This window comes from Cottoperca gobio, chromosome 22 (genome assembly GCF_900634415.1).
Source record: "Cottoperca gobio chromosome 22, fCotGob3.1, whole genome shotgun sequence".
Taxonomy (NCBI): domain Eukaryota; kingdom Metazoa; phylum Chordata; class Actinopteri; order Perciformes; family Bovichtidae; genus Cottoperca; species Cottoperca gobio.
The window spans coordinates 4,449,734-4,476,510 of record NC_041376.1 but is presented as its reverse complement, the minus strand read 5'-3'; the positions used below and the strand labels follow the sequence as shown (position 1 = coordinate 4,476,510).

Sequence of the window (26,777 nt, the reverse complement as noted above, 5' to 3'; positions counted from 1 at the left end):
AACATCTATAAGAATAGTTGCAGATTAACTTTCTTTAAATGAACTAATCGAATAATAAACTAGTTGCCTCAGCTCTAAGGCTGGCTAACTAACTAACTGCTGTTACAATCCATTTTATATTAGAACATTGAAACCATGAGTTCCTTATGCAACTGTTGCCCAATAAATATTAAAGTGTGCAGTCCCCCTGGAGCCCAGACCACCAAGTGTTGCCCCCTGCCTCTTGGATGAATAGAGGCTTAAACATGAAGACAAAAAGCAGCGCGGGCCCTGTCTTGTCCTCATCCTACAATTCAAAAACAGACACCCTCTCCTCCCTCAAACACAGAATCAATACAGCTCTTGTTAAAGTTGACCCTCTTAAATTCACGCTATGGGGGCTACGACAAGGCTGAGGGTCCCTCCAGGCTTAGCACAAAGAGCAGGAACTTCCCTTCAACTGTGCGCTCCTTCTCTGAACTTAACTCTCTCTCTGTACACTATTCCTTTTGTGTTCTGATTCCACTTCGTTTTGCCTGTTTTGTTTGATCAAAAGCCTGCAAAACACTTTAAATGACCTCTGAACAAAACCACAAGGAGGAAGCATAAACTTATTTCAACCTCAAGAGAATTAAAACTGCGTGTACGAGTTTGTCTAGACCAAATGTCGTTTGTCATCACTGTCACACCAAATTATATCAGAAGATTGCAATTTGTGTCATCGTGCTCTGGCAGCTTAAATGAACATAATGGCCCTCTGCCACAACCTACTTTCGCAGTTTCCCTGCAGCATCGGGAGGTATTTTTGGATGAACAAAGCAGTTGAAGTAAGAGGCAGGTTGCATTGTGGGAATGGAAATGTACTCCAGAATCAAATGAAGCAGGAGAAAAAAAAACCGCCTGGAGATACAGTGACTGGGCCAGAGCCATCGTAAGCGTGCAGGCTGGTCGGTCGCCTCAAAACACACAGGGGACAGACTAAACCCCTCCATTAACAGGAAGGTGCTTGTCATCAGCAGGCCGCTGCACGTGCATGTGTGTGTGTGTGTGTGTCGGGCCTCTGCTTGGTTAAGCCACTTTGAGGAAACAGCACCCAAAACGAGGACAAAAGAGTTTGCTTCCCTCTCCGAGAAAAAAAAAATGTAAAAACAATCTAACAATGAAAGAGGAAAAGCAGAATATAGATTTCGTTCTTGTACAGGAAATGCAGGTCACATTCATCCGGTCAAAACAGAGAGTAAGGAAGGAAGAATAAATCAAGGCTTTGTGGGTAGAAAATGTAGCAGATGGGCTCTAGATCTAGCAAAAGGCTTTGGCTCAGATGCATGACATATACTGTGGTGTATATATGAAGTGCAGGTTATAATACAAAACATGACCTTATACACAAGTCACCCACTTTGGCTGTGTCCAATAAAAAACATATAAGCAAGTAGAAAAGATAGACAGCCTTCAGAGGTCACTTACATGCATGTCACAGGCTGCTGCTATATGTACAGCATATTATCCCGTCATGCAGGGATGCTCTCATCCTCAAACACAACCATCACAGCAAAAAATGCAATGCTAGGCTCAGGAGATGGAAAAAGAGACACACAAGTTTAAATTAACGCTGCTACATGATATGCATGATGACTGGCAGCCATTTTTTTTAATAAAGTGGTGACATGCAAAGAGATGTTATCTTGTAAAATCCTACTTGCAAAATGCAACAGATCTCAAAAGGAAAACTGAAACGTCACGTGGGTCTCTAACTAAGTTGAACCAGACCTCTCTGAGGAAAATGAGGTCTTCTGAAAAAACAAGGAACCAGCTGAGTTTCATGCCTGAGATCAACACCATGATAAAAAACAAAAACACTGTGTTCCAAGTTGTTTTTATTCTAAAGTGGCACCTGGGTTGGTGGCATGGTAACATAAAAAAGGTGGAGGAAGAGCAGCGACCTTGAAAAGAGAAACACAGACAGGCAAACAGTGAAAAAGTGACTGGTGTAATGCCTCTGTAATGAGTTAAGTCCTGTAATCACGGGCTGTGGAAAATGCCAATTGCTGGTCTGGTTTAATGTGGCCTGCTCTACACAAAACCCTGGAGAAGTATTTATGTGTTGTGTCCATGTGTGCAAATGTGTGTAAGATGTCGTCAAGGGGGATGGCAAAAGGCCAGACAAGCAGAGTGAAGCAGTTTGCCACATTAAAAAAAAAAACTTCTCATTGCTGTTGCCAGGTTGTGACGCAACCAAGAGAACGGAGATCAATTTTCCCTCCCCAACCGCTCTCACTGGGAGGACGTCTCTGAGCTCAAAGCGACACAGTAAGTGCAAACGGAGATGCAACTTTCTCCCAAACCAAACTCTTGTTAAACAATTTCCCTCACTCTCTCCCATGTCCAGGACTGGACAGCTGCAGGAGTGGCGAGGGTCGCTCGGGTTCCCGTCCCACGCTTTCTAACTGGGTTACACAAACACAACAGCTGGGCCCAGAGCAAAAAAAGCTACATGCTTTGGTTTAGACACAGGAAAAGAAATGACACTGGAGAACCCTCGTCCTGACTTCCTGTTAGAAATCTAGGTTAGAGATTCAGAAGTGAAAGAGGGAAAAATGTGTAGAGAGGAATACAGGGAGGGACGGAGGACACAGACAGGGAGACAGAATCACATGCAGACGAGGAGACCGAGAGGAAGTTGTTTGGCCGGAGTTCAACAACGCTCTCGTTTGTTACACTTGGACAGAATTTGTAGGTCAAATTAGCATGAGAGGGCAAATAGGCTGCACGAGAGGGAGGAGGGAGAGACACAGATGTGCAGGACAAACAGATCGGCTGCTCTTCATTACTCAGGCCTCCTTACACGTGGGAATGAAGGACAGTGGGGGGGAAAAGAGGAACAGAGGACAGGAAAGAAGAAGAAAAAAACAAGGAAGCCGGGAGGATCTCTGGCAGTGCATGTTTCAGTGTGCCCTCCTGTTGCAACCGACACTGGGACAAAGACTTAAAAACAAACAAATAAAACCATATCTGGAGAGAGTTTGGAGATTTGCCGCTCCTCCCCCAATCCTTGTTAAAGGAGCCAAAACACAACGCAGTAGACTGGAGCTGCATGTCGCACTCTTTATGGCAGGCTGGAAATGACTTCTCCAGCCTTCAGACCGATGGGAGCCTTGTGTGATATCCATAGGGTACAGTGGTACCGTATAGGTGCCTTCACTGGGGAATAAACTGGAGCAATATTACTACAGTTTGACATGAGGTCAACTACTATTCTACACTATTAAAAACAGATTTATTTCATGAAATTCTTAAGGTCGAGCCGTCAAATATTTTTCCTTTTTGTCTGTCAGTGTGCATTACATTATATTTTTATATTTAAGTAGGAAAAAATCCATGTGAACAGCATTTCCCACAGGTGTTTGTAGGCTATAGATATGAAGGGTGATGACACAAGAACATCACTTCTCATGGAGAGATAAGTTGTGTATTGTAGAACAATCTGTATTGAAATAAAAAGCTTGGAACACAAACATAAATCCAAGGTCACAGAGTTACTTCCACTTTTTCACATTTTATAGGCAAAATCGCCGATTCTTTCAAAGTAAGTGGCCGATAATAAAATGAATCGTTAGTTAATCCCCTAGGAAGGTGTTTATTGTGAAGATGCATTTTGCAATAATGCATGAAAGGCTTAAAAAAAAAAAAAAAAGGCTTTATTTGTGCACTAGATAATCATACACTAATATAAACTGAATGTAATCTAGGTAGAAAAGTTTCTAGATAATTGGATTTTCATCAGTGAGTTAACAAAAGATCCAACTTTGGCACCCAGATTGCCAATTGACAGTTACCTCCAACTTTTGTGATGATCTACTTAACCACGTTCAGTGTCATTGTTATCCTCTGCCTTCACTGATAGAAAGCAGCGAGTCCATAAACAAATCACAGGTGCTTTTCCTGTATCCATATTGTGCAGATATCCTATTTCTTTCTCTCCAGCATGTGGTCTTATTTGGTGTCCTGTTTGTAGTTAATTCAAACCAGGTTCAAACCAGGTTCAAACCAGGCTCAACTGGACCGGACTGTGTTGAGGGGGAGTAAATGCACACGTGTGTGAGGAGGATTTTTCTCATACACAGAGAAGCTATTCTCTCCCCAGTCTGCAGTACCACTGACACACAGACCTAGAAACACTGTGAGCATAATCCAATCACACACAACACACTGAGAGGGAGAGAGAGAGAGAGAGAAGAGGAGGGGGAGAGGGAAAAACCCCAGCAAGCCGACTCCTTTTGGCAATAAAAAACAGCATTGTGCTCTTGAATCCTCTGCAGTGACGTCTTTGCGCTGATATTTAACTGTGAAAAAAGACTTAGTGAGGCAGCTGTGAGTTTGTCAGGCGAGAGCTGGGGGCTGCAGGGGCACAGTGGACCCCCTTGCCCATTTCCCCTCCTCCTCCTCTACCCGAGGAATTCACATTCGCACTCTCTCTTCGTGCCTAATCGGCCTCAATCCTCTGCTTCTCGTTCACTTTCCTCTCCCATGTCCCAAGTGTCAGAATAAAACAAAAACAAGCTGAGGGGTTTGAGTAATTAAATAGTGGGAAAAGCCATTTATTAGTTCAACATCTAGCCCCAAAACAAAGGCAGAGTTTAGACAAACAGTCCCAACAGCTGGCTCCCGTTATGGATTATGGTTCTCGTCCAAGAACCTACTCCATCTTACCTGGCGGATTCCAACTTATTCCTCTGCTCAACCTTCGTCTAGAAACGTTTTTCACCCAAGGATGCAACTTAAAAACTGAGCCTCCCATCATGCAAGACATGTTTTTTGTCTTGAGGGGAGCCCTGAGCGACAAGAATGCAACCACGTCTGCACCCTAACATGTAGTGAGATACCACATTTCTGTCTACTCTCCCAGCTGTAACGGAACGAAAACCGCCACGAGCATCTGGTGTAAACTATCAGTGATGAATGCACGTGTACAGCAGGCAGTACAGAGCGGGAGTGCGGAGGGGCTGGGCAGCCAGTCTCTGAGGGGCGCTGGGTGTGGTGGGATAGCGTGTGGTGGGATAGCACTGGACTGGAAAAGCAAGAGTTAAGATCCACTTTCCTCTCGTCTCATTTCACCACTAGCTCAGATTGTCTCAGTCTCATGGGGACAACGGAGCAAGACAAATTCAGAGCAAGTCCCTCATCCTGTTCTAAAAAAAGAAACTATGAGAAAATCTAGTGCTGCCAAAGAAAACAGCATCCGCTCATTTATGTGTTAAAAATATATGTGGTTGGATCCGAGATAAGAGAGAATCCATGCGCTCACTTGAGAGCAATTACCTAAATGTAATGCCACCGAGTGAAATGAGGCGACACAACAGTGTGGGGGAATTACATCGAGTCCCAGCATTGCTGTACAATTTTGGTTGTGGATAACAAATCTGCCTCCTCAACCCGCCACTTAGACAGGCCCTTCACTGTTCTCGAAAGATATTTGTCTGGTAAAACAGTTAAGAGTGGCTCTTGAGTTATAGTGTCCACCTGCCACTGTGCTGCATTAATCTGGTTTTGCTGTCTTACAACACAAACAGTACTTTCTGCTTTTATACGTCCGGCACTGTTTCTTTACATCCACCAGAGAAATGCCTTATTCAAATATATTCATCAGTTAACGGCTGACGTTGCCATCGACAAGATTCTTTGTTAAAGAGGCAATTCTTTGGATTCTGGTGCAGGAAAAGAGGTCAGATTTAAATCCTTCGCTGGTGTCGCCCACCCCGGGTCAACAGAGGAATGTCTTGTGGCAACCAGTCCACTGTGACTGGACACAATTCTGCTGATGACAGCACCGGCCAAAGCCAGAGCGAGAGAGAGGAATAGAAAAGGAGAAAAAAAAAAAAGAAGTGCCGTGTTGTCTGTGTGTAGGCCGCCATCACAGCCTGGTCTATCTCAAAACACATACAAAGGCAGCTCTGACGACAGGAGAGACAGGCAGCGAGGGAGTGGCAGAGGAGAGAAAAAGTGACTGTAACGCAGCGATTGTGCTGAACAATGAAACTTCGATGGAAATGCAAGTTAAGAACAAGACAACTTGTATAAAGAAATAAAAGATTAGGCTTTGGAGAGATTTACTGTATTGGAATTAGGCATCACTTCCTCTTGATCTGGAGCCCGTCTCAGGTTCCAGCAACACCCTCCAACCAAAGCAACACAAAAGATATCTAACCGCCCAATCAAAGCCGGGACATGAAAAGCGAGCTGACTCTAGCCATGCCATGTTTGAGGCAAAGAGACTTCTGGGTAACAGATGGAGCCGATATCATATACTCCCGAGTGGCCATCTGTGTAAAAACATACACAACACACACACACACACACACACACACACACACTCGTGTTGTTGTGGTTTGTCTACAAGGACAGTGTTTCCTCTGGGCTCTTTTCTTGGAACAGAGGTTGTGTTTGCCCAGTGTCAAATTGTGGCCAAAAGCCTGGATTGGCACGTACTTGTCTCCACACACAAGCAGGCATGAAACCAATCTTTAGGTAGTGCTGCACAAATGTCAAACCGGATCTTACCAAATGACCAATTACACTCAGTGGCCAATTTATTAGGATACACCTGCACAATATAATGCAATTCAATGCAACAGCTCGACAAAGTTTATTATGTTCAATATGTGTTGACATTGTCGGAATGTGTAACATTCTACATTATCTCGCGATGTTTCTAATTGTTTTGTCTTTCCTATTTATATACACTATATATATATACACACATATATATATATATATATATATACATACATATACTCGTTCTTCTCGTGTACATCTGTAAGAGGATCTGTCAAAGCAGCACGGTTTATTTTTGCGATATTTCCACTAAGATATCCACAAGGAGGAACCACAGAAGCAACATGAGAGAAACGTTGGGTTTGAGGTTGAACACTGGATCTAAACTCTGAGGTTGTAACGTACTCAGGCTTTGCCTCATAGCATGTTAATGGATAAATGATGGGAATACTGTAATAGTTCAGTGAACAAAGCAATGTTAATAACATATCATTGGAATACTGCCTTATTTAGAGTAAGGTCAGTAGGTGGATGTGTCAGTTAGGTCATTACCTCCTCCTGCGAGGCATAGTGAGGCTCTGCAGGGTCCACCGACCAGTAGCAGTAGTCAAAACAGAACTCCAGAAGCTTCTCCCTCGAATCTACAGCACCGTCTGTACGTCCGTCCAGCTTCAGGGAGGGAAACACAAGAGTAAAGCGCATAGGATTATTGTTTTTGATATGTGATCCAATAACCGCAAACATCATAGCATAACAAGGCGACACATACAGTTTAAGTACTTCATTTGGTTAGTACAAACAAATAAAAGGAATTTGTCTTACTGTACTTTACACATTGCATACTGAAATTCAAAGTATAAAGACGATACGTTCTTAAATGCAATATCATAAACATTATATTTAAAACATCACAGTGATAAAAGCCCGGTACAATAGCTTCTGTTTAAGATCATTTATTTATATAGTCCAATATCACAAGTTACACATTTGTCTCAGTGGGCTTTACAGACTGATATAATGTGGAATTACAAGCCAGTTGTTTCCATTCATTAGCAACGCATTCACTCCTCTTCCAGTTCTTTAGTCGCCTCACTGCATTAACAGTAAACACCTTTCTGCTTACTGTGAGTGAATGCTGGAGTGAGAAAAGACAACACAGCAGTGTTTGGACGTGTCCCGGCACAACAGTTGCATTGGAAAAACAGTACAGCGTCTAAATATATTATATCGTAATCAGTGCATTCAACCTGGAGAAGCATATTGTTCTTACTGAGAGCACGCTGTCATTATCGATTTGTCATTTTGATTATTTTGTTACACAGGGATATAAATCTAGTCATGTGCATCCACTTTACCTAAAACTTACCCCATCTATTTACAGGAATTAATTGTAAATAAAAAGAAAACTAGTTTGTGAGCACTGGAGCGTGCAGGCGAGTGTGTGTAAACATCTTACTTTAAAACACAACATTTATTTTACCTGCATTGAATCTTTGTCTTTTAAAAAAGGTGAATGACAGTGGAGAGAGTGGCTAATCTACAAAATATATCTTTCTCTATGATTGTTGATAGAGCTGGGAACTATATTAATGTAATATCAGTATCATAAGGCAATATATCACCAGGGTTGAATACAAGTTTCCTAAATATAATGAAACAGCATTAGAGTTAGCTTTCTATTTGAATGTTTTAGCTTAAACAGCTTCCATTCTAATAAAAAGCTTATTCCATCACATTATCAATGTTAAAGTATCGAGTGGCGTAGCTCTTGTTTAATAGTGTAAGACTTCGTGTCACTATCAGACTCCAGTGTCACTGCATCGGCAACTATTTGAGGGGACATCAGGGTGTGATGTGTTCAGTGACACAAACAGCCTTGTTGGAGCACGGACACATCAGTGGTAGATTCATGCAGAGGTGAGGGCTAGAGATAAAGCAGTCAATTATCCAAATCATAATCCAAATGATGAATCCATCCAACCAACTACATGAACAGCTTTTCCTTTCTCTAACTCCAGCATTAGGCAACACTAAGCTTCGAGTATCAATTTTGTTCACAGCAATTGGCTTGCCTGAAAGCTTGATTGTTTAACCCCTCAGCATTTGTAGGAAATGTAACAATGGCCTTGTAGTTTAAGGGATTAGCCAAAAGCAACACCAGCCACAAGCCAACAGAGCTCCGACCACTGATAAAGGTTCAAGTTCTACAACTAAATTAAGTTAGAGGAAAGAGCGGACTCGTTGCAAAACATTACCCGTTATCTGTTTCTTGTTTCACACTTTTTCATTTAGTCAAGTAGGTTTTTATAGGTTGTATTACTTGACGTTTATTGTCCTTTAAAATCCACCCTTTTTTCTTTCGGTCTAAGATCTTCCAAAAACGGTCCCACTTTCCATAAATAATTATTCCCATGAGTCCCGCAAGAGTCTTGAACCTTTTCCATGAAGGGAGGCCATGTGTGGTTTGTCTCCGTCACATCTTTTGAAACAGATTCTATCCTCCCCCACCCAGCTTCTCTCCATACGTCAGCATTTTAAACTCCAAATGTAAACAAAAGGGGACAATTCTGTAACTACCAACTTGATCAGCAAAGGTCGTCATATAACTGTGACTCGGTTGAAAGATGAAGGTCTTATCTTATACCCTTCAACACACACAGTTTTATCATCTCGGCATTAGCAGATGCAAACATTCACAAGGAAAAACAAAGTGCAACAGCACCAGGCTGTCTGCAGGCAACGCAGCTCAATCAAACAGACAAGTCTACTCCGCAATCTGACGCAGCAGGTTGGAAACTTAGTGAAAGTGTCAGCTTACAAGAATGTGTAGCTCACATGAGAATTATTTCCAAATGCTTCCTTGAAACCTAAACTAATAACTGAAACACAAAGCAAACCAAAAATATACCTTTTTCAACCAAAACACTATATATCTATATACAAATATCTTCTTCTGTATTGGTGTGCAGAGTGTCAGAGTGCATGTGTTTGACAGGAGGGTCTCTCAAATCAGTGTGTATGTGCGAGTTCAACACATATAATAAACAACAGTGACACAAAGGCTGATCCAAGGGTATAAACATCCTGTTGTTGTGATAGATGAATACCTTCTACACTACTCCCAATTCACCCAGCAACACAACACAACACACACAAATAGACTTAATATTGGATATAGCAAGCAGTTTGGATATTTTCACACCAAAATACTCACCTTTGCATTTTTGATCCTCACAAGCTTGTCCTCCACCTGCACTGCTAGCCTTCCTCCATCCGCACTCTCCCTGTGAGCCAAGAAGAAAGAGATTGCTTCAGTCAACTCTGTAAACATCCATATCTGGAAGCGTAAAGAAATGTGACGAATATTTATGAGAAGTGAGAGGTATCAGATCGGAGAGAAAACATTCACGCATGATTCCAACGGAGAAGAGCTCTAAGGGAGACCATCAGTATCGATCAGTGACTACATTAACATGAACACGACTATTAATCCGATTAAGACATTACTCCGACTTTGATATGGGTCGTGTAAACAGCATACTCCGTTTGGATATTCCGAATGTAAGCATTTTCCATTTAAGACATGTAGGATATACCAACATTATTTGGATTTTAGTAACATTCTTTTGACATGTATACGCCGCATTGAGAATATGCGTTTCAGTTGGGGGTTTTGAGTCACACAGCCTTTTGCAGATCGCTGGAAGAGTATACCACAGGAGCAAAATGACTAGTTTGAAAAGGGAAATTAAAGATATCTAAAAGGATGTAACCGTAGGACATACATCAAGGGGGAGTTTGCTAAAACAGGAATATTAGTGGAATATTCATTTTCATTAGCCATGTAAACAGCTTAGTAGGAATATTGCATGCATGTAAACATAGTGTCTCCCACTCCAAATGCAAACCAGACGTAGATTTAACAAAAGGTTTCACTTTGGATTAAACACCCTGCAGACAAATTCAAATAGGTTTAAAATCCTCTTTGTGCGGATGCAGTTATATTTGATGGGTGTCCAGATACATTTAGGCCACTTGACTTGAGGCCGTCACATGGCAGTTAACACAATGCATCTTTGTGTGTGTGTGATCCATGAAATCGCAACTGACCAGTTTCAGATTCAAATAAAACAGACCCTCACATACTCCAGAGACTTCACTCTGATGCATGAAGTAGCCGTGTGTGTGTGTGTGTGTGTGTGTGTGTGTGTGTGTGTGTGTGTGTGTGTGTGTGTGTGTGTGTGTGTGTGTGTGTATATATAATTGGGACCAGTGTGTGTGTAAAACAAGGTCAACTCCACTATGTGTGCTTCAGCAGCTGGACCAAGCACTTCTGATGCAACACACACGAAAGTGGAGGCAATCACAACATGGAGCTCCGAAAATTTCGATCTCCAGGAGCGATAATGACGACGAATGCTGTCTGTAGTGTAAAATCTCCGTCTCTGTCTTGGGTTAGGGGCACACGGCTCTCCCTGTGCTTCACCATGCGGGACGCATTTTGCCAACCCCAGCAGTGGTGGCCCAACCCAAAACCAGCAACCTTCAATCTCAAGCTCTAAGTAGCATGAAGGAGAGGAGGTTGATGATGGAAAATAGTAAACGTCATAAAAATGAGTGTTGATACGAATCCAAAACGAGCTATTTCACAATCTGGCTGGTATGTTGTTTTGTACATGAGAGAGGCTTCTTGCATTCTCAGGGGGGTGCATTGAATCCTAAAACAAAGAGCAACACACTTCTGTGCCTGGCCGAATGAGGAATGCAGCTGGACAGACTGGTGTTAATGTTATCTCCGTCACACAGCAGGCCCTTATTCAAATATCTACAGTAAGGAAATATATCCTTGACTTAAATAAAAAAGAGCAGAGGAAAGTGACACTGACAAAACGAGAAACCAGAAATTTGCATGACACTGAACATTATGTATAAGAATTGCTTTTGTTATGCAAAGTACCAGGAAGGCTGTTTAAAAAGAATCATTGTCCATCCCTTCATAGCCTGAATAATGCTTTGTTATGGTACTGTAGTGGCCTTCAGTATAAAGCAGCTCTGCAAAACTTCCTGCAGGAGTGCAATTTAAATAAATCTACCACTACAGGACTTTATGTACTATATCCCCAGATCAGACCTCAAAATCTGTTATTCAACATGTTGTAGCAATTTGTCTGTTAATGTAAAGGGGAGCTCCAGTGGAGTAACTTTACAACCTCCCTGTGTTACTCTGCTACTTAAACAGCAGATTTCACAGCACTGTAAAAGGGGAGGGGAAACTTTTTCCATAAATGCCTTTCACTAAATGAAGGAAATAGCTTAAAGTAAATGAGCATTAAGTCTGTTTTGTGGATTAAAACGATATCTTAACTTGGCTTAAAGAGTTAATTCTCTGATTAAACAACATTAGCTGATTTAGCCTAATCTTCTCTCTGTTGTTTCATGTTGGAAACTAACCTCTTAAGCCCCACTGTTACACTGGCTATTCATTACAAACTTCTGTGCAGGTAAACATTGAATATGCAAACTTGTGAAAGAAGTGTATATTCAATTTTAGTTGAGATCCCAGTTTCCAAAATGATGCAGCAGTTAAGGTGGGATTCTTGGGTTGAACATGTTACTGTGTGCACAGTGTAAACATTGTATAGCTTCAATAAAGAGCTGGAACAAGCTATTACAGAATATATATATATATATATATATATATATATATATATATATATATATATATATATGATACTGCAAAACAATGTGGAATATGACAATGTGCAGGGGATGCAACTAACAAGTTCTTTCCATATTGATTATTATTTTGTCTACATAAACAATTTTCTAATGGCTTGTTATGTCCAACCAACCCTACAAAAACACAAAGATATTTAATTTGCTATCATATAATGTCGAAAACCAGCAGATCATCACATCTGAGAGCCAGGCACCAGTAAATGTGAGTCAAGCCATTAATCAAATATTTAAACATTGATTTATCAACTTATCGTTTTGTGATTTTCTTTGTTGACATTATGGGAAAATAGAAAGAAAACTTCTGGCTTCTTGAAATCTTGATCAGTTTCCTTTATTTCTGTACAGCATTTCTTGATTATTATAAAATAAGCATTAAGTGATACTGATTCATCCTAGGGGCAGACATACATAGAGAGACAGCAAAAGTGTTTTGAATACATCACAATCAATCTCTAATTATATACAACATTATCTTAATGGTTGCTGTGTCAAAATAGATGACTTTAAATGACACAGGCTCACGTTTTTTGTACATTACTCAGCAACACACACACACACACACACACACACACTTGCACACAAGATGAGTCAGACAACAATACTGACAGCCACAGTTGTCATTATTCACCATGTGCACCACTGTTAGCTAACTAGCTAGCTTAACGGTCGTTTCTGTTACGACTTTGACAAATCAAAATAGTGCTAATACAAAAACACGAGAAGCTTAACGTTAATGTTTTTTAATTTAACTCGCATGAAGCAGCAGCTTCAGTCCCATGACTGGCGGCAACAACAGTTCTGACATGAAGTGAGACAAGGAGGCATTTACAAAGAAAGTTAACTCTAAACATGTACATTTTATTAGGTCATTTAATTAGCGTGACGTTAGCTAACGTTAGAACTTACCGTGCGTTGAGAGGACGGACGCGAATGGCAACTTGAACGTTTGCCATGATGCCTTCACGTACTCAACAGTTGACAAACTCGGTGCTGGGGTAAAAATAAGAGTTTCCGTGTGAACATGTTGATTCTTCTTTCATATTATAGTCAGATAAAAAAGTTAAAGAGCGGTAGGAAGCTGTCCTGCCAGCCGCTGTTCAAGTCATCTCTCCCGGTTAGTCGTGGGTTCAACCGCCCGCCGCGGCTCGACTAAACTCCCAACTGACGAACTGAAACTTCCTGCCGGACACGGAGGGAGGGAGCCGCGGGATACTCCCCCTACTACGACATATTCAAATCCTTTTTTTATTTTTTTACATGTCTGTTATTATTTAAATCTACTTTTTAAAGTGTTGGGGATTATACTTTGTTTTGTTGTCTAATATTAATCTGGTTCGGGGGATTTTTTAAATGATAAATTCTATCATATTACGGGCTTTGTTTCATATGAGCGGTGGAAGTATAAAATAAAATAAAATAAAATAAATAAAAATTACAAATTCATTGATAAAAACGGAGGTGATGGAAAATTGTGAATTGAAAAATAGATATTAAAAAATGTATTTGATTCGACAGTCGATTTGATAAAAAATAGAACCATGTTTCGTTATTTTTCCCGCCTTAAATTCATATTTCACGCCGCCATTAATCATCTAATAAAATGATGGCAATAATGGTGAGTGACCAAAAAATAAATAAACAGAAGTGATGAAAATGTTTGAGAAATTGACATTTTATTTGAAAGTATCATTCATAACACCCAACTGACACTTATCATTTATAGCAAGCAAATATTTCTTGTCAATCCAGAACTTAATGTTCCAATTCACTTACATTTATACCCCTCCATTTTTCAATTCCCATGTATTTTCATCAATTAATTTACATTACTCCCACCCCAAAGTGATACATTGAGTTCATGATATTTCAAGAAACTCTAAAAATCTGTAAAAAAAAATGATAACACACAATAAACATTTAAACAAGAATACATCTTTATTATTATTACTTTTGTGGCAACATAAAAAACATTTCAATTTAAAAAAGCAGCAGAGAATACATACATCGCTCGTTCAACATGAACTAAAAACAATCACAAACGCAGTTTTGCATTCATGAAATAAACATGCAGTCACTAGTAGTGGCGGTCAAAGGCAGTGTGTGAAAGTGCTATACTAAAATAATTAAGACATTTTATTTTAAAAACCAACAAAAAATGTTCAGTCCATTTTTAATAACAAGTGTTTCTTTACAAACTATGGCTTGTCTGGTGGAATGTTACCTGTATAAATCTGGGTCTTTCGGGATCTTTAAGATGACTAGTTACTTAGTTTGAGTTCTTGGCCGTTTGAAGTTTCTGTCTTTGCCAATTCTCTGCTATAGTATTGGCTGTGTGAAAGGTTTCATATACTGTTCTAGTATTTCCCTTCGGACCCAATCATATACCAGGTTTGCTTGCAGGAAAGTTCAGGAGATCTAAAAAAAGGTGCGAGATGGTGGGGGCACCTCGCTACTTCTGACTGGTAGGGCTTTCTGGTTCTCACTGGCAGCTTAGCAAAAGAGCACAGGGATTCATGAAAGGCTGCTGTCACTTCACAGGTGGAGAACAAAAGTCTGAAGCTTGCAAAGCCTGTGCAGAGGCTGACTGTGGAACAGCTTTGATGGGCTGTGCAGAGGCAATTCGAAAAATGGTCAACAACAAAGAGTCACCTAGATCTGTCTCTCCTGAAAAATACTCTTGATTGATGTGACATAAAACACTGTGGTGATCACAGAGAAGACACCGAGTTGTGTTACTGTTGTCATGTAGCTCCCTCTATTGTCTGTTGTGAGACCTGCAGCATCTCAATGTGGCTCTGCAACGGAGCCGGAGGCAAGGGGGGTTTAATACTCTGGGACTGCAGCTGGAAATTCTCTATCAGCTCCTGAAATGACACAGAAACGAGAGAACAAATTGAGCAAGAGGGAAGAGTCAAAAAGAGTTCAAAATTGCTAGTGAAAAGTAATCATTTCCAAGTAATACAACATGACAGGATAGCAGTGAACTCTCACCGCTGGCAAAGCCAAGTTTGTTAGCTTCTTCCAATGAGATATGACCTCTTCCTCACACAGGATTCCTCTGTCAACCAGCTTTCTAACCAGGAACAGGTAGTTGTTCCACTAAAAAGACAAAAGGAAGGCATTACAAATGGTTAGGAGGGAGTCATACCATTTTCAAAAGAAATGATAGAAGTCATAGAAGGTTAAATCTAACAAAAAATGTAATCAAACAACTGTTTTGGAGAATTTCCATCCATCTTTCCTGTCTGTCAGCTGTACGAATTTACACAGAAAATGCAAAAAATAAAAGTTTTATTATAAAGAATGTAAAATATCTGCAGTAGGAAATGACCAAAAAGATAATTTCTCACAAAGACCTGTAAAATAAACCGGGCAAACATGTCATAATTATGTCAAATCTCTTTTTAAAGAGTCCCAATATCGTGTAATAGTGTAAAAACAACAACGATTCATTCTTTTAGCTTTGGAAACAGAAGGTTTTAAGTGTTTTGCTCCATTTTAAATGAGTAAAATGACATAAACACACCTGTTGCTAAAAACTTATCCTTAATCTGTATGTCGTGAGGTTTGTAGTTTTTGTATGTTTGTAGTAGCATGATTAATACTTGTGTATCGGTCGTGGCAGCAGTGGTAGACGTACCTCAGTGTCGCTGGCCTTCAGCACAGCAGTGACAGTGAGTGGGGTGAACAGCAGGTGGAGGGGGGCGGAGGAACAGCAGTCTCCTTCCCACAGCTCAGCAAGCTGCTCCAGCAGCGCTCTGACAGGAGGCTCTGACCCTGAACCGGGACCCACAACAATCCCATCACCTCCACTGCACCCTGACAGAGACAATACGGCCAGCTCTGCAGACACTGAGCACACACAGGTCTGTTACACGGCACATCAACTAGACTTTCTGCTATTAACCAGTTAAACACATTGCATATCATAAATACGGAATAATAATGTATATGTTATTAACCGTCTATCGTTCACACTCTCTTACCCAGTTTGCAGGCCAGTAGGACTGTACAGTTTAGAAGCATCTGCTCCGACACCACAGTAGAGAACTAAGTGAAGAGAAAAGAAGTGTCAGTGTTTATTACATTTGAAAAGGATTTTTGAATAAAGCTTTGAATGTCTGACCGCCATATTTAATTTTTTCACACATTTATTTGTCGTTAGATAAAAACATGTAAATTAAAAATAAATTCAGTTATTGGAAATGTTTGGATCACATGATCATATGTTCACAAAGTCAAAAATAATCCTACGCCACAGCCCTACAGAGTGCGACGCTGGCAAACAGTCAATACACCACCAGTTTTGTTGTGTGAGTGTCGTGTACCTTCCTGCAGGCCAGTGTGTCTCCCACTCTGTGAAGCAGCGTCTTGAGCTGAGAGACGGTCGGCAGCTCCTCGTCAGTCCTGGGGCCGACTGCAACGCTCAGCCACTCCTGTATTAGAAATTAAATTCAAGTAGAAGTTCAGACAGACATCATCCACTCTCCACAAGGTTTATTCTTTGAACCTTTTTAATCTTAAATGTTCTTTCCACAACGACAAGATAAGGAAAAGTCAATCCCAAAACTCATGGAGAAAAAAAGTAATAAACCAAAAAGGGATAACACAAGTGAAGTTCTGTGCAATTCCTCTACATGTATTAGTATGTCTATATGAATGTTCTCTCGTGTAGGCATACCTTTATCTCAATGAGGATGTCAGAGGGCCGTGAAGCACTGTGGTTGCAGTGTGGAGGGCAGGATGTCACTCTCTCACTTCCTTGTTTCCTCTTGGGAGTCGTCGGCTGCTCCTGGGTGACCAGCTCCAGCACGGCCCCCTCCGCATCCCTGGAGCCTGGAGCCACCGGGCTGCCCACAGCCTTCATCACACGGTCATACCGGCTCTTCCACTCTCGTCTTATCAGGGCTGATGGTGAGAAGTCAGAAATATGTGGATGTCGTCGGGGAACTTTTAACCGCAGCACTGTTTTCTTTTCTTCTACAAGCTTTAGGGTTCACTTCTTTAACATGACGTGCAGCATCTTGCAGTTTCAGTGAGCAGGACAACAGAAGTCCTTGCGTAAGTTATATCAGTCCAGTACAGTACGCCTGCAAAGATAAAAACTATACAGTGTGGCATTACAATCAACTTGCAAGGACATTAAAATAGGGATCAACTAATACAAAAACGATACGGCAGATCATTTTTGGACCCAATTCCGACCTTATTAAGCAGATCGGGCATCGAGTTCACATTTGTTTCACATTCAGTGTCAGTCACGTTGGGCCAGCAACTCAGCGACTCCCTGGCCTCATGCTGCCTTACATACAAGGGATTTCAGATGAATATTTTTGGTATCGAGTCACAGCAGAGTTAAAGTATCAGGATCCAGAGAAGAAAGTTAGATCGGTGCCTCCTCACATTAAAGTTTCTACATAATTATTGAGTCGACGCATCATTACAGTGTCTGCTTTCAAGTTATAAACTACATTTCTGCCGTGGAATACAAATAAGCAACAAGGACTGTGTCTCATTGGTTGCACATCGCAAAGAAACATCAAAAGGACTGTTTTGAAAAATGGAAAGAATCAATTTAGAGAGTGCATGATTGGTATTTAACACAGTAAAAACATGCAACAACAAAAGCACGGTGCATTAAGCTGCTACCTGTGATGTTTGCAGACAGCCAGCTGCAGGCTTTGTCTGTCGCAAGACGTTTGGTGATGTTTTCCGATGTGGCCAGGACCTGCAGAGATAGTGAGTAACACAAGTGCTTTGGAATTATTTCTTTTTTAGACATGACATCATATCATAATCTTTGCGTGGGGACTTTTACAGGACTTACAGCAGGTGAGGTCTCGTCGGGGAGCAGAGTACGTATGGCTTCGGGACTCTTCTCACAGCAAAATCTGCAAAACCACTTTGAGATTACCGCACAGAAGTGAAACGCTAATGATGTGTGATGAGGAGTCCAGAAGGGCCACAGAGTATTTAACCTTTAGGAAGGTGGTACTAATAATATTAGAGGCAGTTATACTGGCTGCTTGAAGCTGTCGTACCTGGTGGCTCTCGCAAGAGCCTCCAATCCTGCGACACACAGCTGAGCACAGATGGAGTCGTTTAGTTTTGAAGGATTTGAGTTTGACGACTTCAGTCCGTCTCTCAGCATCTTCTCACCTCGCTCCACCAACTCACTCACTAATGTGGCCCTGTTGACGACCCCCCCACAGATGTGAGTACACATTCACACATGAAGAAAGTTCTGATTAACTTTTATTCTAAGTAAAATAAAGAAATGTAAACGATACAACTCGTTTAAAATATTAGAACTTGGAAAGCGATACTGACTTCATGTGCTTGACGGCGTTGGATCCAACTCTCTCAGCGACGAACTCCGCGGTGCGGCGCAGCGACGGAGGCTGGTTGTGAAAGAAGGCTTGCTCGAGGTCCACCTGTCGACATTTAAGCGATTGGTTTAAAAAAAAAAAACTCGCACACACAGACAATTCAGTGATGTCCTTCCACATTTCTATTCACTGCTTCTCCCGTTGACTCACCTGCAGCTTCTGCTGCGACCTGTTGGCAGTCGGCGTGTCCTTAAGATCGGCAGAAGTGGGAGTGATCTTGCGGATAATTCCTCCACTCTTTGCTGCGCTTCCAGACACAAAGGCAGCTAGGAGCTTACGGAACTCACCTGGATCGATGGAAACCAGGCAGAATATCGACACACAGTTTTAGTTTGTGGCCCAGTTTGTAAAGAACATATACCGTGTGGATCAAATGTGACCTAAGCTATTGATTAACAGAGCAAAAAATGTGCCTTAAAGTCCCTGAGGGGACAAACAAGATGTCTCATCATGTTCCACTCACCAAGGAAAGGACAACATGTATAGAGCAGCTGCTGGTCCACCAGGGGAATGCAGTCCTACCAAAGAAAAAGCTCAGTATGAATGAAAGACCTAGCAGTGGACTTTTTCTTTTTATAGCTAATTGAATCAAAATTTCACTCACGAGCCCTGCAGCACTCGTGACGCCGTCCTCCAGCTTGGCCACCTCAGTGAACTCATTGGTGAAGAAGATATCCTCTGGAATCACTGGGATCTACACAAGTTAAAAAACACCATGTTCAATTACATATAGCTGTTATTAAAAAATGTAATGACTTTCAGACAAACTCTGCAGGTTTTACTACAAACTAAATACAGAAACAAATAATATCCACAAGTCGTGTCTCACCTGGAAAAGCCAACCCAACACAGACACCATTAGCAGCTTGTTCAAGTAACACATTTCTTCACACCTGCCCAGCAGCATTCTCCTACAAGCACACAAAAGGAAGATTTAACCTCATTTTTCAAGCCGTGAAAAAAAGGGTAAAATAACAACATCAAGAAAGAAAAAGTGTTTGTTTGTTCGCGGTGCTCTACGGTCTATAGAGAGTCAACTATTCATCATTTAACACGATGTATTTATCTATCTAAATGTGCAGAATGGTGAGACAGACCTGTAGAGGAGAAGCAGTTTGCCCAATGCCGTTCTGTAGCAGAGCAGCCGCGGACCGACAAAGTCCAGCATGGAGAGGAACTCCACCAGCCAGGGCACCGTCAGGATGGTGCGCCTCCTTTTCATGCTGTTACTCAGCACAGCACACACATCCAGCACTGGGACACTCTGAGGGACCGGGAGATTAAGAAGTTAAGTGCCTGGCAGCAAACATGCATTTATTTACTGCTGGAGTTTTGTTCATGAGATACAACTTTCACCACAAGGAGGAAAATAATCCTTTAGTTTTACCTGCTGTATTTTAAACATCCCACAGGAATTAGTTTATAAACGGGTTTTTCCAGCTCACCTTGCTGCGCAGGGCGACAGCCGTCTCCAGGATCTCCCGGGATGGTCTCTCAGATGTTTGGTATGGCAGAAAGGAAATTAATCCCAGAAATTTAGCCAGAAGACGAGCGAGGAGCAGCACTGAGGTGAACCGCTGCTTCTCATTCTGATGAGGTGGATGACACAGAGAGATTATATAATATATATAAAGTTTATATAATAATCAACAGATTAGTCTTCTGAAATATTTTTCCTACTATACAAAAGCTTGAAAGAACGAGCTTGATCCCTGAACTGATGACTCCATAACATCCCTTTGACTTTGACCGATAGTATACCTGCTGCTCCAAGTCCCCATCTCCCTCCTCCTCTACCTCCCCGATGGAAGCAGGAGGGCTCAGGATGGACACCTCGTCCAGCTGGAGGAGCTGCTGACACAGGCTGTCCTGCAGGTGCTGGTTCAGCTGGCAGCTGGTACACAATATGTAAGACAAGTTAGATCATAGAGACACTAAAAGCGTTTGTCAAAGAAAATGTTTAATTTGGTTCAAAAAGAGAATCTGACAGTAAAATTACTGCCGTTATGAAAAGAATAAAAGAGTTGTTATCAATGCAATTTAGGATAATGAATAGATCTTACAACTAGGCATGAGACGATAGGAACATTTCATGTATCGACTATCAAAACAATACAAAATAATTATATAAAATATGCTTAAAACTCCTAAAACGACACATTTTACCTTACATTTAGTTTAGAAACAAATGTTTTTATTGCATCACAGATAGGACACACATCTTTCTTTAGTTAACATAATAATAAACACATACATTTTATATCAAATTGTGTAATTGGTGCTATTTGCTTACCAGCTGGCTGCCTGAAGGAAATCCCTGAAGAACTCCTGGTGACCCGGGAAGGAGGGAGGAGGACAGGGCCCAACGACTCCATGAGGCTGAATGAGACGCTCCTCAAGACGCTTCAGACGCCCCAGGCTGTCAGCTCCCAGCATGCCTAGCAGGTCAGCATCTGGAGTATCCCCAGGAGAGCTGTTCACACGGGGGCCTTTACACATCTGGAAAGAAATATAGGCAGATTCTGTTAAAAATGACAAATGTTATCACTGAAAATAAAAGTCCATTTGACGTGACAAGTATTTGTTAAAGGGAGATCACAGTCTACCTGAACAAAGCTGCTTCAGGAACAGACGAGCAAAATGGGAATGGTTTCCTGCAGAGGTCAGTTGACACATCATTCCCCTAAAAAAAGGAAAAGTAGATAAAATAGATGGATTAGATAGAAACTAATTTTTTTAATCTTTAAATTACACCCCAGTTAAATCAGACTTGCCTTATCCTGCTGCCGAGAGCAGCGTCAAAGTTCCACCCAGGATCGTTGTGAAAGTCCTCCCATTCTCGTAACACCTCGTAAAAAATATCTCTGACAAAAGAGCAGAAAAACATCCAATGCCAAAGTGAGTATAAAGTCTTATTCAGCAGTTTCTTAAAGTAAGGACATGTAGCGGAGGACAGCTGCGCAAGAGAACAAACTGTGACGCACCTTTGCTTCTTAAAGGTGTGGAAGGCCTTGTCACTGCCGAAGTTGGACCGGTTGTCAGTAGCAGGCTGGAATGGGACTGAGTGGATGAAAGTGGAAACTGAAGGAGAGAGCTGGAACAGATGGAGGAACATATATATGTATAACTAAGCAGGAAGCAGTACAGTATAGGCAGAGTCAACATTTTAATGAGTAAAAACAAATATTAAATAGGTAAAGGAAATGGCATCCACTATATATTTGTTAAACATTAATATGACTGCAAATTATTTGGATTATTAATTAAAGAATCAATAAAATGATATTCATGTACATTTGCAGATGCAGATACTGTATACAACAGATGATATGGTTGTATTTTGAGTTTGGAAGAGTATTAAAAAAATATACAAATGAAAAAGAAAGCAACATTTTTCATAATTAAATAAATTAAATAAAAATTCACAAAAATAAAACAAATGTGAATTTACAAAATAAAAGACATACAATAAATCTTAATCTATTAATAGGAACAAATAAATAGATTTCTTTCTTTATCTTACCCTTTAGTCTTACTCATCCTCTCCTGTCCCCCCTATTATTGATTAATCTTCCAATTATTTTCTCAATTAACCGATCTACAATTACAAAGCATTAGAAAAGCTCAAAGATATTCAACTTACTATAATGTAACTCAAGAACAATTTGCCAATTCACCATTTGAGAAGATCGAAATATTTTATTAGATGCATTGGTCTCCAATATTTAATCATATTCAGTAACGCTCTGGGATTAATAAGCATTTATAGCTGTACTATACAGTACAAGTGTGTTACCTTGGCTGTGCTTCCCTCCTGGGCCTGAGTCAGATGGTCCCTGAGATCTGGAGAGAAAGACGCCACCCTTTCGTTTTCTGCCAGCAGGCGCAAGGTACACTTGTCCAAATGAGCGACCAACCTGACAGGAAAGCACAGCGAGAATCAACTCAGGGAGACTGGAGGAGCAGCAGGACTTAATTATGGCGCTGTGTGCTGATATAATCCTGTTAGTGAAGAGGAGAACATTTCAGAAAATCGTGAGACAAGATATAAAACAACTCACTGAAACTGATTCTCCAGAACCTTCACCGCAAAATACACACAGTTGTGGACTTGTCTCAGGTATCTTCTCTCCAGAACTTCTGAAAATCCGGGGAAAAAAGGGGCTTAATCTCCTTTTTCAATTAAAAGAAGTTTGGAAAATGACATCATAGGACTAAAGTGACATAAAAACTAATTACCTGAGTTCACTGCACAGAAACTCTCCTGTTCATTATCATCATGAGTGTGAGGAGACCGAGACGTTAGCAACTGCACCACGAAGAAAAGCTCCAGGAAAATGTTTGGCACCAGATTTTCTGTAAGACATGAGGACACATTTACTTTGATTTATTATTTATTATCTTAAACAAAACATTTAATTTAAGCTTTTTTTCCTACACTTTCTTCCCGTAGCACATTAGCACCACCTTGTGGTCACTTACCAGAGATGCAGGTACAGTACAGCTCTGCCAGGAGATCCAGTTCCGAAGAGAAGGTGACTTTGAAAGGTTCGGGACAGGGCGTCTGCAGATCTGGTGTAACTTTAGGTCCCGTCCTAAGCCCTGACTTGGTGGGGGTGCAAGGGTCCAGAGTGGACGGTAGAGGAGAGCCGACCTGCTGAGCTCGCTTTGACCTAAAAACAAGACATTTCTGATTATGAAACAGCATACTGAAGCAAAGAGAAAGGGAGGCTGCAACGGAGCCAAAAACAGCAATTATTCATTAAAATGATCAAATAAAGACCAGTTACATCAAGAGTGTATACTAATTAATTACAAAGTCTACCTGACATTTTTACAAACCCCTAGGGAATACAGCAAGGCATTACCAACTGTAATATGGAACAGCAAATAGAGAAAGGCATGTAGCACAGGCCAGGTCAAAAGTATAAACAAACACATGTGTAGTGGAAAAAGAGACAGAATCCCACAGCATAATATCATATAACCATGTGACTACAAAGGTCTCTGCTATATGCATCCAAAATTATATTTAATATACTTAAATCAATAGGATACAGGCAGATATTGAGCAGTAAATTAACTGAAGTGTTGGGCAGTTAAATAAATGTCCTTTAAAACACACCCTCAGGCTGCCTTAGTGACGCCTTACCTGCCCTGGTTACTAAATCAAACACTGATGCACTTTGTCACTTCAGTTGTACCTCTGTGTAACTATACGAGAGTCCAGATTCTGACATTGTGATAATGTTTCTACAACATGGAGGTAGTAGTTCAAGATTATGTAAGCGCTCGCCGCTCAGTGCAGGGAGAGAGAGGTGCGTTCACAGACAAACGGTTCCGCAAGACTAGAATAAACAACCACATAAGCAGTGACGTAATGTGAGGTCCTTGCAACACTTCCTGACGCTTGGGTAATTTTTTTTGCTCAATGCATTTCAATCATGAGCGTGACAGAAAAACAGTGCAGGAAACAAAGTCTTTGGTCGATTCACACAAGGCACCCAAAGTGACATGAAAAATAGACATTCGCCGAAAAGAGAGTTGTTTGCACCCCTGTGTAGTAAAAAGTAGAATCATTGTGCATGTGTGCACTTACTTTTCCATCTTTAGAAGCTCCCTCTCTTCCTGCAGGCTCAGATGACTGCCCGCTGTCGTTGACCCCTGAAGAGCCTCTGCAGCTAATGAGGGACGAGAAGATTCACTGAACGGGGTGGAGGTGAAGCACGTCTTTGGTTTGGAGTGTGGCCGCTCTGCACTGACTGGTGTTGGGTTTATCCTTCTAGAGGGTTTGGTTGACCTGAAGGGTAATGGAAACTGTTAGACAAATCAAAAAAACAAATCAATGGAGTCAGTGCTTTTGTTTAACTAAGAGTTGTTTGGACTCACGCAGATGAAATGGGTGATGACCCAACAGGAGGGAAGTCGTCCAAGTTGTTGAAGTTGAGCTTCCCCACAGATGGAGGTGAAACCTGCTCGCTTATCCTACTGTTCCCTCCTCCTCCTCCTCTGCCTGACCTCCTCTCATCACTGTGATGTCCTCCACGCCATCCTCCATGTTTCCCTTGTCCCCCCACTGCCATGTTGCCACCACTTCTCCTGCGGCCTTTCTGTGACTGGCTGTTCTGGACTGTCAGGAGAAGCAACCATGTAATCTCCTAGACTGATCCTCTGGCTAGTCCGGCGCTCAGAGCCTGAAGGCCTGGAGGCGGGGCTCCATCCTGTAGTAAAGGAAGGGCTGTCGAAGGACCCCGACTGGCCAGCAGGGTCCCACTCACTTCCAGGTGACACGGAGGGGGCAGGAGAAAACAGCTGGACACGGCTGGCACTCCGAGAACCAGCTCCACCACCAGCAGACCTGCAACCCCTCTTGTCACTGAAGCCCTGCGTCTGTGCAGCAGGTCTGTGGCGGCTGGGCGTCTTGGCCGGCGTGGCAGGGCCATGGGTTAGTGCTTGACTGCTCTGCCCTCTCAGGAAGTTTAAAAGAAATGGGACAAATTCTTGTTTGTTGACCGTCACCCCAGGTTCTTTGAATGCCAACCTGTTACCCTCCTGTTGAAAATAGAGATATAAGTGAAAAAATGTATAGGAATTTATAAAGCTGAAATTACTAAATTATTTATTGGTTTTAATTTAGAGCTGCAACTATTAGTGGACTAATTGATTAGTCAATTAACAGGATAATAGCCATCTTTGTTGATAATCAATTAATCGTTAAACTAATTTTTCATGCAAAGATGTCAGAAATTGCTGTTTTCAGCTTCTCGTATACAAAGATTTTCTGCTCATCAATATTTTATATCATATAAAATGTATTTCTTTAAATAGAATATATTTGGGGGTTTGACTCAAGCAAATTTTGTTGAGCAATGTTTTATGTAACAGTTAATGGCTCCACCGCCACGTAAAGTCCATATCAACAGAAGAACTAATACTAATCATGTCATTAGGGGGTTTTATAAGAGGAGATTCAAGAGAGTGGCCAGATAACTAAACGCTCTTTCATTAACCAATTAAAACATTGAATAATTAATACATACACATGTCAGTACTAAACACTCTTTTTGCTATTGTTATGCTATATGTTGTGCTTGTTTGCGATGTTTTTCTATATGTATACATGTCAGTACTGCTTCTACTGCTTTTGACAACTCTGTGTGTTTTTCCAATCATTAAGCTGCATGGCCTGTATTTTGTTTTTGCTCTGATGTATTTTAGCAAGCCTTTTGTAACACCTTGACCAGGGACTACAGATGAAAACATAACCTTTAAGATAATTCTGTCTTTATTTTACCATATGTATTTATTAATTTACTTCTCTCAAATAAACTAAACATAACTAAGTAAATAATTCAATACATGTTTTGTTGGTCAGCTTCAGGACATGTGTGCAGAAAACAGGCTGTTGACCTAGCTAACAGTGTACACACATCCGCTAAACTTTACAGTCCTCTTCAGCCCTCTTGATAATAATAATACCAGTCACAAACAGCTATGGTAAACTATGTTTTAAAGCTAATTTTTCTGAAAGTAAAGTTGACAACGTAGCGTCTCGTCTGGAGTCCATCCAGACTACAGCTAGCCTAGCTTGCTAGCTCCACAGCTAAAAGTTTTGTTTACAATCAGTTGTGGGTTATGAGATGGCTATGTCATCTCATAAAACACATTAACCAAGGGCGAGCGCTTATAACATATCTCGCTCATGTCGCTCGTAATCATTTCGGACCTACCGCATCATTTTTTAGCCAGTCCAAGACCGTTTTAATGTCCACTTTCTTCAACAGAAGAGATTCCAAAAGAGCCGCCATTCTGGTGCGGAGCTGCGCGGCTGAAGGACTGAGGGGAAGGGGGCGGGGTCAGCGTGTACGCAGGCACGTAATGCGTATGACGTATGACGTATGCCAACCAACCAACGTGTGCAGCTGACAGAAGCTGATAGTCATTTCCATGATCCCTTGACTGAAGGTTTATAAAGCTGCTATAGAGCAGTGGTCTCCAACTCTTTAACCCTTGTATTATGTTAAGGGTCAATTTGTTTTTGAGTTACTGGTTAACTTGTAATTTTCTTCCTGAAATCTTGTGACTTTTTCTCATTTAGGGTGATGAACTGGGGTGTAA

General features: G+C 41.2%; 2 protein-coding genes across 3 annotated transcripts in view; both read right to left on the bottom strand.

Annotated features, from left to right (window-relative positions):
* The window catches only part of LOC115027190 (stAR-related lipid transfer protein 9-like), a 36,180-nt gene extending 22,765 nt beyond the window's left edge, over positions 1-13,415 (bottom strand). For both annotated transcript variants that reach the window (XM_029460317.1, XM_029460318.1), the window contains exons 1-3: positions 13,177-13,415; positions 9,746-9,815; positions 7,084-7,200 (exon numbers count right to left, since the gene is read on the bottom strand). In XM_029460317.1, coding sequence (XP_029316177.1) covers positions 7,084-7,200; positions 9,746-9,815; positions 13,177-13,223 — 234 coding nt within the window. In that variant the 5' untranslated portion in view covers positions 13,224-13,415. The remainder of the gene's footprint in view (positions 1-7,083; positions 7,201-9,745; positions 9,816-13,176) is intronic.
* Positions 13,416-14,182: 767 nt separating this feature from the next.
* cdan1 (codanin 1) lies at positions 14,183-26,538 on the bottom strand. The gene is given in 29 exon segments (XM_029461235.1): positions 14,183-15,134; positions 15,262-15,369; positions 15,911-16,122; positions 16,257-16,320; positions 16,599-16,706; positions 16,952-17,178; positions 17,920-17,998; positions 18,098-18,161; positions 18,312-18,461; positions 18,601-18,704; positions 18,810-18,946; positions 19,123-19,177; positions 19,264-19,353; positions 19,489-19,570; positions 19,757-19,923; positions 20,105-20,248; positions 20,421-20,553; positions 20,953-21,181; positions 21,272-21,342; positions 21,434-21,523; positions 21,644-21,753; positions 22,456-22,576; positions 22,721-22,799; positions 22,899-23,015; positions 23,142-23,332; positions 24,259-24,459; positions 24,549-24,784; positions 24,786-25,211; positions 26,390-26,538. Coding segments are annotated over 29 exon segments (3,996 nt in total). The 5' UTR covers positions 26,468-26,538; the 3' UTR covers positions 14,183-15,011.
* Positions 26,539-26,777: the final 239 nt, after the last annotated feature.